This window comes from Genypterus blacodes, unplaced genomic scaffold (genome assembly GCF_046128005.1).
Source record: "Genypterus blacodes isolate CSIRO-AG114 ecotype Tasmania unplaced genomic scaffold, CSIRO-AGI_Gbla_v1 ptg000072l_1, whole genome shotgun sequence".
Classification (NCBI taxonomy): domain Eukaryota; kingdom Metazoa; phylum Chordata; class Actinopteri; order Ophidiiformes; family Ophidiidae; genus Genypterus; species Genypterus blacodes.
The window spans coordinates 3,245,185-3,257,825 of NW_027466882.1; the positions used below are offsets into that span (position 1 = coordinate 3,245,185).

General features: G+C 39.7%; 1 protein-coding gene across 4 annotated transcripts; it reads left to right on the forward strand.

Annotated features, from left to right (window-relative positions):
- The first annotated feature begins 188 nt into the window (after positions 1-188).
- On the forward strand, positions 189-11,752 carry ppp1r10 (protein phosphatase 1, regulatory subunit 10). 4 transcript variants are annotated; one of them, XM_076157116.1, is made up of 20 exons: positions 189-354; positions 525-591; positions 1,936-2,000; positions 3,406-3,514; positions 3,606-3,692; positions 5,245-5,380; positions 5,475-5,526; positions 5,623-5,712; positions 5,802-5,930; positions 6,018-6,123; positions 6,277-6,383; positions 6,517-6,644; positions 6,959-7,112; positions 7,255-7,398; positions 7,582-7,828; positions 8,439-8,514; positions 8,656-8,874; positions 9,033-9,150; positions 9,238-9,618; positions 10,284-11,752. In XM_076157116.1, the coding sequence occupies exons 4-20, from the start codon at positions 3,408-3,410 to the stop codon at positions 10,433-10,435; spliced, it is 2,433 nt and encodes an 810-aa protein (XP_076013231.1). In that variant the 5' UTR covers positions 189-354; positions 525-591; positions 1,936-2,000; positions 3,406-3,407; the 3' UTR covers positions 10,436-11,752. The 4 variants fall into 4 exon arrangements, with proteins under 4 accessions (XP_076013231.1, XP_076013232.1, XP_076013230.1 ...); XM_076157117.1 differs by lacking the exon at positions 1,936-2,000 and having other exon boundaries at positions 525-798; positions 6,280-6,383; XM_076157115.1 differs by lacking the exon at positions 1,936-2,000 and having other exon boundaries at positions 191-354.
- Positions 11,753-12,641: the final 889 nt, after the last annotated feature.

The window sequence follows — 12,641 nt, forward strand, 5'->3', positions numbered from 1 at the left end:
TTCATTCCAGTCGCCATTTTGATGAATTTATGACCAAGTACATTTTTATATCGGATAATCGTAAAATCGAGTAAAACATATCTAATACGTTGTTGTTGTTGGATGTATGTTCAGGCAATATGTAGTTTGCAACGTTCAAGCTGTATTTCGCGAGCAATTTAGAGTTATAGTTTGTAGAGTTCAGCAACGCCATTACGCCCTTTACTGGGCGGGGAAGGTCGATCGGTCGGGAAAAACACCATTTTGTTTCCGCGTAACCACAAAAGAAAAAAAGCAGGCAGTGATGTAAAAATCGTCACGCCGTATAAAAGCTAAGTCCCTCCTCTGGTAGTTCATTCCAGGATTTGGTGAGAGGTAAGTCGAGTCAGAAAGGCAACGAGGCGCATTATTAACCATCTTATTCTTGTTAATGTGGTATTGTTGCTCATTGAGATCCAAAGTGAAACAAGTCTGTAATTTAAACGAATTGCAATGGGAGACGTGATTTAAGAGGAATTAAAATGTCTGTTTTATGTGTTTTGCAGGTCTGAATTTCCTTTGTCGAAGACAGCCGCCGAGGACCAACAACTCAAATTCATATTTTTTCTTCAAGTAACGGACATTCGATTACTATTTTTGCCTCCTGTTTGTTTCTAAAGGAAAGGCTAGTAGTTAACGATCACAGCCCCACCCATGAGACGTTTTTCAGTTATTATTAAACCATGAACGTTAACGATATAAAAGCTTTGAATAAGAGATATAAGTGCCTTTAAAGAACACTATAATATACCCGAGACGCAAGGATCTATAACATAAATAGTAAGTTGAATTTGCAATTAAGTGGACCAGAAATTCACGACGTGAAATAGCCGAAGATATTTGCTAGCTAGCGATAGCTGGCTCCGTAGGTTATTTTGATTCTGGCCAAACAGTTAAAATTTGAGAATTGGTATAGTATGAGCTCACACAGGAAATTGAACGGAGGCGCAATGCTCCGTCTCCTCTTGTGTGAGACAGACTTGACGAACTATTCGAAAGAAGACCTCAAATTCGCATAACCATAAGCAATCTGTACATAAAGATTGCGTAGGCATAGACAGGAAATTCCAGCTCACGGTGTGGGACTTTTTGCCTGCTGAATTGTTCATGGGGGCTGCGCCACGGAACTAATACCCACAGCAATCTATACATAAAGATTGCGACAGTATGACGACTGGATATATTTTCCTCCATGACGCATTGTGTTGAAATGTAACGCTAGTACAGGTTGTGCTCGGCAATCTGTGGATAAAGATTGTTGGATGACAAACCAAGTGCTTTTCTGAAGCATACAGTTGGAGATGTAACAAAATGGAGGACTTGTTGTCTTCGGCTAGTCGTGCTCTCATAGGAGCGACGTTCGGGTGACTTTTCGTTCTGCAATCCAGAGCGTGTGTAGACTGAATCCCAGTGCTTTGTCTTGCAGTCAGGTTGTCTGGTGCTCGGTGCATTGTTTCCCTACAATCAACATATGTGTTGTCATGAGAGTCGTTGTTACGTTGGTTTGGCGTCTTCGAAGCGGTTAATGAAGAAAGGCTGTACCTATTAACAGCCGGTCTGCGCCTCCCCTCCCCTTTGTGGAGCAACAGATCGTCTCACTGTGAGTGAGAAAAGCCACAAGCAGGTTGAGGCATGTGCGTTATACAACCAGCGCACAGCGCCCTAACATGATTTCGTTCTGTTAGTGAAAATGTGTTCTCACCACTGCAGAGTGTACAGGATATGTTTGAAAAAAAATCACCAGTAACTCTCGTTTTTAATGCTGGTTATTGAATACTTGTGGAAAATACCCGGGGGTTTAATATAGCAATACTACATATGCATCAAATGGTATGTGTATGCACATACATGTACACTCCACCAATCAGCAACCTAAGAATACTGATTTTTCATGTATAACAATTGTGATATTTACAGGAAATGGTTATTTGCAGTGTTATGGAGGTCTGAGACTAAATAAAACGCCTACATCTTTTACACGGGTAAGACCAAATCAATTCCTCACATGATGACATTCAGATGAGTTGATATCCTTCAATTAAATTCACTCACTCATGTGTTGTAGATGAATTGACATTAAACAAACCCGTTGTAAAATGCGTGATGGTGGAAGGGAGATTTGCATAGGGAATGCATGCTATCAGGATGATAAGATTGTGGAGATTGTTTACTGGCTACACAGAAATATTTCAAAGAAGTACAAGTTTAATTTACTGTCTATGGTGTAGGATGGCATTATTTGGAAGTCATTGGATAGCTTCAAAAGTTAGTCAACATTTATTGCAGTTATGCCAAACATCCAACACTATTCTGTCACATGTGTGTGTATTCCTTTGCTCTGTAGTGTAACTACACACTGGGCAATATACAAATTGTGTGTAATTTGTAGGTGGCAGCAGGGGTCCGACTTCAAAGTCTGGTAGGAACAGTACAGGAAGTAATGACAGTTGCACAGACTTACCAAAGATATGCTAATTTCCATATATTTCATACATAGTCCCCAATCACATTTTCAACAGCTTGGCCTCCCATACTAATGACTTTTGTGCTTTTTCACAAAGCTTTATTTGAGTTTGTCTATTCATATATAACACGTTTTAACAAAGGTTTGTTTCATTTTGGTAAAAACCTGTTATTTAAAAGTGCTAAATAATCTCTAATATAAAATATCTCTAATATAAATATGTCTTTGTCCTTTATTGTGACAAAACTCTTGAGTTTCTTTTGTGCATCATATTCAAAGATAGGTTATACAATAGTAAATTATTTTAGATATTGTGCATACAATACATGCATATTTAATGGGAGAAATCAGTCCTGCCAGTGTCGTAAAGAACAAACTGAGGTTTTGTTGCTGGCCCCCTTGACACAATGCAGATAGTATGAGGCAACACACAGAAACTGTGATATATCATGAAAATTTGAACATCAAATCAACAAAGAATGGGAATATTGTTAAGTGCGCATGACCACGTCAGGCTGTTCCCTCAGCTGTTGTCAATGTTGCAGATGTAACTTAAGGTGTTTTTGTCTGATAATGGTTGTATTGTAATAGTTGAATTGCTTAAGGAAAGTGATTTTTAAGTGAAATCTGGGTGTCACAACCCAATTCTGAGTCGGTGGCATTGTTGGCCAGATCATGGTTTCAATTTTTGTCAGCAAAATCTATTCTAAGGATTACTTGAAGACATTAATTTCCGTGGTGTCAAGTCAAGATGGGTTTCTGAACTGTATGGGTCAAGGTGTACCGTGGAGCTTCCCTTTCTATTTTGCAGGCAAAAAGTGTTCTATAAATACCACATGATTACCAATTATTTAGAAGAAGATCCCCTGTACATATCAGAAAATGTTTATCTATGGGTTTTAACAGTGGGCTGTGTATTTCAGATATGGCAGGGGGGCCAGTCGACCCCAGAGACATTCTAAAGGGAGTAGAGGTTCTGCTGGGGAAAGATGGAGAGCTCCGCAGCCTCGAGGGAGTTCCAAAGGTGTTCAGGTGAGAAAATAATTTCTATGTGGGACTCATGGTTGAATCTTACAAGCATTTCCCACTCATCTTGCACTGTCCTCTATGTCTTGCTTTGTAGCTTGATGAAAGCTTCTACAAAGATGGTCAGTAGATGCATGTACCTGAACGTCCTGTTACAGACCAAATCACACGATGTTCTCAACAGGTAGGCCCAAACTTTGTTTTGTATATGTTGCTCTTATATTGACATGAATTTATTTTTGAATTTTTGAACAAAATAAAAACAGTTAAAAAGAAAACATAACATATAAACAACTATCCCCAAATGATTTATAACCCAAATATATTTACATTTATTTTTATTTACGTATCTTGTAGTTTTCAAGTTATATCTTACATTTCTGATTTTATATTATTAACATTTTAATCCTTTAATAAAACATTCTCTCTTTTTATTTTATATCTTCATCATCTATAGGAGTAAGGCCATCTGGCCAATTTGATGTACTCGTTTCTTCCCTGGTATAATTGATTTTTTGTTACTGTCATTAGGATAATGTGAAAGGGTTTCCCCGTTTAACTGGTGATTTATGGAAGTGTACTGATTAAATTTTCGTCTGATAGAAATAATTAACACGTCATTGAGGTCTGGTGCGTTGAATTCATATCCTTGCCACTCAGTCTACTTTCCAGAGTTCAGCCATGTTTCGGATAATACTATGATATTAAATGTTTTTTTGTATTGACATAAGTATTCCCTGATGTTTTGATAGTTGCATATAGGCACCTACGGTTGAAGTTAATAATTAACATTCCATGATTTGACTTCACATTAATAGTAAACTGTTCTTTGGTGTAATAGCAGCATTTGTTGTTTAGATAATTGAATTATTGTCAGCTTCAATATCTTGTTCAGTTTCATCCATATTTTACTCAGTTAATGTTCAGAGAATATTGTGAGAATACACAAGAGCAAAAGTCATTGTTCACATTGTTTTTAGTACCTTGGTGTGTTGTTCTGCGATCACTGTTATTTATCTAGTTCCTCAATGTCTCTTATTACAAGCACCATGGCCTTCTCTGGTGACTCGTTCATCGTGATGAACACCATACAGTTTGCAGTCTGTGTAGATTGAATTATTTTCGGCGCTCTTAGAAAGCTTGGCAATTGCAGTCTCATTCATGTGGACCTCTGATCCCTTCAGCTTTGTTCCTTGCTTTGATAGTTGCATTTTATGTTTTCTGTTAGTGAACCTTATCAAGGCCAGTTTATCAGTCTTGCTTCTCTGAGGGAGAGGGTGACATGCCTCAATGCTGTTTTTGTTCCATTTCGATTCCTTTGGATGATGATTGGGTTCTGTGCTGTTCAGCATTGACATTTACATTGACAGCCATAGCATTGCTAAAACATTGAATACATTTGCAAGCTTACTGGCACTTTGAAGCTGAAAGTGTCCTAAAACAGAATCCCAGGTTGTATTTGTCTCCATTATTCCATTCCAGAGGAATTTTTCCCATCCTCGATGTTTGTGATTGATTGCCTTTGCAAAAATTTTAAACTTTCCATAGACGGTCGCATGCCCCAATCAGTGATCGTTTTGCTTTTCAAAAACTGTGCGCACTTAAGCCATTCAACTTTTTCAGGTAACACCCAGCAGTCTCAGCCAAAAACTGCGAAAAATCAATGGCTGCTGACTTTCAGTGCTGAGTAAACATTTTAACAAATGGTCACCATCATTGTTCCCCCTTTCATTCAGGTTCATCCAGGTTGGTGGCTACCGGTTGCTCAACTCCTGGCTAACCTACTCCAAAACTACAAATAACACACCGCTACTACAGCTCATCCTGCTCACACTACAGAAGCTGCCTCTCAAAGTAGATCACCTCAAACAGGTATCATCTCACTGTACACACTGCTACACACAGTGTGCCGTACAGCGAATTGTCAACCAACAACAACCTATGTTTTGCCTTTGTCTTGTCACAGAACAATACAGCCAAGCTGGTGAAGCAGCTGAGCAAGAGTGCAGAGACCGAAGGTAAGGTTGCTCCTATGTAAAAGAAGAAAAAAAACGGCCTCACTCTTATTGGGTAGCTTTAACTAACATCTCACCATGTTCTCATCCTTTTTTTAGACCTGAGGAAATTGGCATCTGTGCTGGTAGATGGCTGGATGGCCACTATCCGCTCCCAGAGCATCTCAAGCAGTGGTACTTCTCCTGCTGGTAAAATTCTAATACCTTGATACAACTGTTCCAAGATGACTCTTGATACATTTTACTCAATTTTCTGTAACACCCCGTTTATCTTACAGATAAGAGAAAGAAGAAAGAAGAGAGCAAGCTGATGGTGAGGGATGTGAAGGAAAAGACTGGGGAGGAGGAGAAGAAAAAGGATAAACCTAAAGCTCACGCACCTAGCCACACTAAGATTCGCTCAATAGGTAAATAAAACCTGATGTGCAGTGATTTATCGGACCTGAACGTTAGATTTTCAAGTGTTTGAAACATTTACTTGGTGCTTTCTATAGGCTTGGAGATGGACACTCCAAACCCTGCGCCTGCTAAGAAGACCCCCATTGCCCCACAGCTTGGTGACAAGTACAACATCAAGCCTCCTGTCCTCAAGAGGCCAAGGCACGTATCTACTTACAAACCACCTCACTTCTCTCATGATCTCTGCAAGCATAGTGCCATCTATGGGTGTAGATGTGCACTTGGGTTGTTGTTGTCCTCAAATGGTTGAAGATTGTACTTAAATATTCCCTCCCTGTGTTTATTGTACCTCAGCAGCTCTGGTCCATCAGATGTTCCACCTCTTGAGAAAAAATACAAACCTCTGAATACCCCGTCCAACTCTGCCAAAGAGATCAAAGTGAAGATCATTCCAGCACAACGTAAGGGTTAAAAATGGTGCACCTGCATTTGAAGATAGAATTGATTAATAGTATTACATGTTGTTTTTTTAAACAATTATTGTGTTAGTAATGTAGCACTTGTGGTGTTCAGTAATTTCTCTTCCCATTGTAGCAATGGAGTGCACAGGGTTCTTGGATGCTTTGAACTCTGCCCCGGTGCCAGGCATCAAGATCAAGAAGAAGAAGCCTCTCAACAGTACAACTGTTAATACCAAGGCTGTCTCCCCCACATCCAACAAGGTAATGTCCGCCCCAAATGTTTTTGATACTGTGCTTCATCAGAATCTACCCCATATCGTTTATGCTAATTGCTGCAGAAATATTGTGTGACAGCAATTGCCGAAACTGAATATTTTTCCTTGGTTTTGTTATGTTAGCCTTCCCAAATTTTAGGAGCTGCTATTAATCAGAAGTCAACGTGTCCTTTTACACATAAAAATGTAGACTGAAGCTTGCACATCTTAAAAGAGACCACTTTGTCTAGGGTATAATAAATGTTCCAAACAAAGTTGGTGTGAAAACACATGTCCTCTCTTTTTTTTTTCCCTTCACAGCTGAGTCCATTTGAGAGCAAGCCATTTTCATTGTTGTCTACTAAGCCATCATCTCCAGAATCCACTTTTTCCATGGCTCCTGTTGATGAAAACCAGGAACCAGATCAGCCCGGGACCCCTGTTCCCGCTGAAGACCCAGAGGCATCTGACAATTGTATGGCCAATTGCAGTCCTACAAATTCAAATACATGCTCATCAAAATGATTATAATAATTGTAATAACAGTAATAATGAAGTTTTCTGAAGTTGTTTCTCAACATAATTTTTCCATTCATGTACTGTTTCATCTTTTTTAGGTGAGAAACCTAATGCCTTGGCAGAACCACGTGGAGATGAAGAATGTTTGACCAAGAAGGGCAAGAAGAAGAAAACAGTCCACTGGCCTGAAGAGGAGCAACTCAAACATTACTTCTACTTTGATCTTGATGAGACTGAGAGAGGTGAATTACTCTAAACTTGAACACATCCTTCACTTAACATGTCTAGTACTGTTCCAAGACAACATGGGTCTGAACATTTCTAATATATTATACCAAGTATGCATACTCTAAACGAAACATCGGAACTGTCATTTAATTCACATGTGTAAAATTCCTCTTTTAATAACACTCTTCGTTTTATAGTAAATGTCAACAAAATCAAGGATTTTGGTGAGGCTGCCAAACGCGAGTTGATGATGGACAGGCACACATTTGAGATGGCCCGTCGGCTCTCCCATGATACCATGGAGGAGAGGGTCCCATGGGCACCCCTGAGGCCCCTGATGTTGGCGAGCAGCCTGGTCACCCCTGGTGCCAACAGTACAGAGAAACTCACCCAAAGGGAACGGGAGATGGGTATCCTTCAGGAGATCTTCCTTAGCAAAGAGAGGTAAGAGAAGGTGGCTGTAGGGAATGTTAATGTTAATGCTCTAGGGTCTGTTTCTTGCACAGTTGTAACAGTTGAATGTCTCCTCTGGGGACCAATAAAGGTTTATCATATAATAGAATCATAATAGGAATAAAACTCATATTGTCTTTCTGACATACATGGGGTACGTCAATCCTATTCAAATGTATAGAGTAAAGCTTTTGGCAATAATCACTGAATTACCTACTAATATCCCAGTCTATTCTGGCCACACGGGGTCGACATTAACGAGTTGAATGATTTGTCATGCTGTGAATTTGGACAAAGAGCATTTCTAGTCTTATTTCTTTCTTTCTTTTTTAAGGATTCGGCCCACGGGCCTTGAGTTTGACACCTGTGTGCTAGATGATAAATAATCATGACTTTCTCTGTGTTAAACTCAAACCATGACATCCCTAATCATAAACATATTCTGTATGCTACAAATGTAAAAAGTAAATCAACGAGAAACCCGTGGGATGTCTCGTTTCTTTCCATTTGTTTACGGTCAACTTGTGTGTTTCATGTAGTTGCAGCAGAGCATTCAGGTGAGCTCTAGCATGTTAATGGATCCTGTTTTGTCTGCCCCTAGTGTACCTGACAGTCCACATGAACCAGACCCAGAGCCTTATGAACCCATGCCCCCCCGTCTCATCCCTATTGATGAGGTTAGTCATTCACTTTTATACATTACATTAATACACTGTTATTCTTTACCACTCTTAAAATAAATGATAATACTAACATGTAAACATGCCTAAGATCTTACCTGCTTATTTGTTTTTTCTGATCAATATCCTCCCCTGTAGGACTCCACCATGGTAGATGATAGTTATGTTGAGTCCATGGACACAACGCCACAGCAGAGCGCTGTCATGGTGCCCAATGAAGGCTCCAAGCTGCCACCTGTGCTTGCCAACCTCATGGGCAACTTAAACAATAGCTCCCGCAGCCCCCAAGCCACAAACACTGTCGCAAATCCTGCAGCACCCACCGTAAACGTACAGGAGCTGCTCTCATCGATCATGGTATGATTTGTTTGCCGTACACATATTTCTGTGTGAGTGTATCAGTGAGACTTGCTTGTTGTGATTCCTAATGTCACTGGGGAGTGAATACAGCTGATTTTTTGGTTGGATAGAAAAATGTGCATCGGTTGTGTTCATAACAGTGGTTTCTTTTCCAGGGTGCCCAGGGTAACCAGTCTACTGAGGAACTGATCAAGCACCCAGACTTCTCTGACAAAATTAAACAGCTACTCGGCTCACTGCAGCAGAACCAGAACCAAAACGGACCTCCACCTGGTAAACTCAGCCTGCACTGCATTGTTTTTGCAAGCATAGTGCAATGTCTTCCTGCTTTCTTCTTAACTGCTCTTCTTACTGTTTTAGTAAACCACGGGTTGCTCGGCCATGGGCCAGGGATGAACAACATGGGTAACATGAACAGTATGAACAACATGAACATGACTATGCAGATGCCAATGAATGGCTACCCCCCCAACAACCCTCCTGGCGGCCCCCGCTTCAACCACCCTCCACCTCCCCATAACCATGGCCCACCTTTCAATGGTGGTGGAGGCCCACGAATGATGGGGCCACCACCAGGCCAGGGCCGTGGGGACAACGGCAACTACTGGGGAGATGACTCCATGAGAGGAGGACCTCACAGAGGAGGCCACTTCCATAGAGGTGGCCGTGGCCGGGGCGGAGAGCAGGGTTTTAGAGGCAGAGGTCGAGGAGGCCCCAGAGGAGGACATAACAACATGAACGGTGTGTGTTATTCACGTGAGATTTTATTCACCCTTACTAGTGGAGTGCAGTCAGAATTTAACATTGCTGTAGGTGCTTAGATCAAAAATGCAACATTCTAAGAAGTCCTAAATCATTTTATTCTACAACATTTGTTGCATATTAGAGTGAAAAATATGCTTCTGACCTATTTTTCTGCTCTTCTCACTCCTTCATACTTTCACATACAAGCTCACAAAACCATCAACTACTTTATCAGATTCAGCCTTTTCATACCTTTGATAGTTTTGGAAATAAGTTCGAGTTTTTGTTCAAGTTTATGGGACCCAACTAGTTCCACATACATTACATTTATTTCAGCTTTTCCTATTTTCACATAGAAATGTTATTCAACTTTTAACAATACTCACTCACAAGCTCTTCCATATTAAACAAATGCAGGTTTATGGTAGTTTTCATAGTTTTGAGAGAGTGCAACCCAACCCCTCTTCACCTTTTCCAAGATTTGCTGTGCATTCAAAGCCTGCTGACAAACTTTGTCCTTTAAAATGTTTACATTTTCAGCATTTCTTAACCTTTCTTTATGTTGCTTTTCAACAAGAATTTTTCAGCAGTGAATTCAGTTGTTACTAGTTGTTGTTGACTTGTTGTTTTGTCTTTGCTAATGCTGATGTTTCCCTGTTTAGACATGTCCAAGAGACCCGTGTGTCGGCATTTCATGATGAAGGGAAGCTGCAGATACGAGAGCAATTGTGCTTTCTACCATCCCGGTGTAAACGGACCACCACTGCCCCCCAACCATCCTGCTAACAACCAGCACCCTCAGCATGGACACTAGTTCACATTGCTTCTCACTGGCACAACTGTAAGCCTTATGAAGAGACCTTTTTGAATGAGACCCAACCAGTTCACCCGCATGATATTGGACCTCTGTTTAAGACTTAAGCGTCGCAAAGAAGTCATTGGTGTAGGCCTTCACCCAGAGGTTTTTGCAGTCATTTTGCCCATTCAACCTATCAATAGGAAAAGAGCGACAGCAATGTCACCATTTGAAATATCGTAGCTGTGGGGGGTTGTTTATTTTATTGTGTTCATTTTAACAGTACATTCACAAACCTTACAAAGGCTCCATATATGATGCCTGTGTAGCTACCTGTCAAGTCTTCATCACTTTCCACACCATTAATATGGCAGAACAAATGAGGCACATAAAGTGTGTTATGACAGAACAGGACTCCACATTCCTTTCTAATCGAGCTATATATTGGTTTCTTAATTTCAATTCGGACAAAGGTTTTAAGAAGCTCTGTCTGTCTTAATTGACTGACAAACTTGAAGATCAAAGACATGTACATAAAAATCAATGAGATGTGTAACTAAATCTGTGATGTTGCTTCCCCTTGGTTTTCTTACAGATGACTGGATTCCTTGAGCAAAGTGTTTTCTTTCTTGGATGATTAATAGTGTGACCAAAAATGACAAAGCACTTTATAAAGCCGAGGGAATCCAGCCTTTGCTGTTTTTCGTGTTAAAAACATATGAATGACTTAAGCCATAGTCTCGAAACCTTCATTGAATTCTAGAACTATGAAGTATTGAAACTGCTTTATGACCCCCAATTCTGAGAAAACTTAATGAAATTAACAAATGTGACGAGGAAGGTCGTCTTTTGTTTTCTACAGCAACTAGTACTGAAGATCATGATTTTCTATTGCATATTAGTGAAGAAGCAAAAGAGTGTCATATGCCACTGTCAGCACTGACTGATGTTAGGATGTGGAGTGTAAAGTTAGCTATGTGCAGCTGTCTGCGTCTTTATTCATATTACTGTCAGTGTTAAACAAGTCCAGTCAAAAGATTGATGAGCTGTCCTGTGGGTCATCATTATTCTGTTTTCTGAGAAAACAAATTACCTTTGTGTCTCTAGTGGGACTATAGCTGTCTTATTTCTGTGTTCGCCTCTTACCACCTTCCCAGTTTATTCTTTTTGACAATATACTGAAAATATTGCCCCTTTTTTGAGTGGGTTTGCTTTTTTGTCAGTATGAAACATTTGTATTAATGTGTTTGAGTAAATATTTAGACATTCATACACATTCTTATTTTCAGTTAATTTTGTAAAGTGTTTTCAATAAATGTTAAAACATAAATATCACTTGTTGAGTGAATGCTTTCTGATTATATCTTATTAAAATTTTGAGATTACTCATTAGAGGGGCTCAATATGACCATTGTGCCTTTGCAGAATGTTTTAAGGGTTCAGTATATTTCAAAAGAAGACTCAAATTTTATCTTAAATCTAAAACAAAACCAGAAAGTAACAAACTAATGACTGAAATTAGCGATATTGACCAACAGTATATCAATAATCTCCAATTCTTAAATGTCGGCTTGATCACAACACCTACTGCTCTGCTGTCGCAGTACACATACAGTTTTTGGTGCCAAGCAGCACACGTCTGATCCCTCAGATCGAAGATCCATCAGGCTTACTTGCTTCAGATCCCATAGCCACTAACTGGTTTAATTTTTTACTCTTGACAAAAGTCAGAATTTCCATTGGCTATTGCAGACTTTTTTGAAGAGTTCCCCACTGTTTACTCTGAGGTTGCTGAGGCTGAGGAGTCTTCATTAACTTAAGGAGAAATTACCCTTGTAATTAACCATACGCAGAATTACAAAGTTCCCAGGGATTTCCTATTAAATTTTTAAAAATGTATGATAAATAAGCTCCTTATTATAATTGGTATATAATGATTCCCTTGAACTAGGTTATCTGCTGCCATCCCTAAACCAAGCTGCTGTACTCCTGCTCTTGAAAAAGACCCTGTATTATGTAGTTCTTATAGACGCCTCCCCTTAATAAATGTTGATGCAAAGACTTTAGCCCCTCGTTTAGAGAATATACATTCAACTATCATTTGATAGGAGCACTCAGATTTTATGAAAAGGGAAGCAGCTTTTCTCCAATGTAAATATATTTTACGCCAAAGATACTTCTTTAAAACCAGAAGTTTGTCGCATTTGACAGGTTAGAATAGAAA

Excerpts from the sequence above, each read along its gene's own strand:
- ppp1r10 (XM_076157116.1), top strand. The coding sequence starts at position 3,408 with ATGGCAGGGGGGCCAGTCGACCCCAGAGACATTCTAAAGGGAGTAGAG. Across the intron at positions 3,515-3,605 it reads GGAGTTCCAAAGGTGTTCAG|CTTGATGAAAGCTTCTACAA; the intron begins GTGAGAAAATAA and ends CTTGCTTTGTAG. Across the intron at positions 6,384-6,516 it reads GAAGATCATTCCAGCACAAC|CAATGGAGTGCACAGGGTTC; the intron begins GTAAGGGTTAAA and ends TTCCCATTGTAG.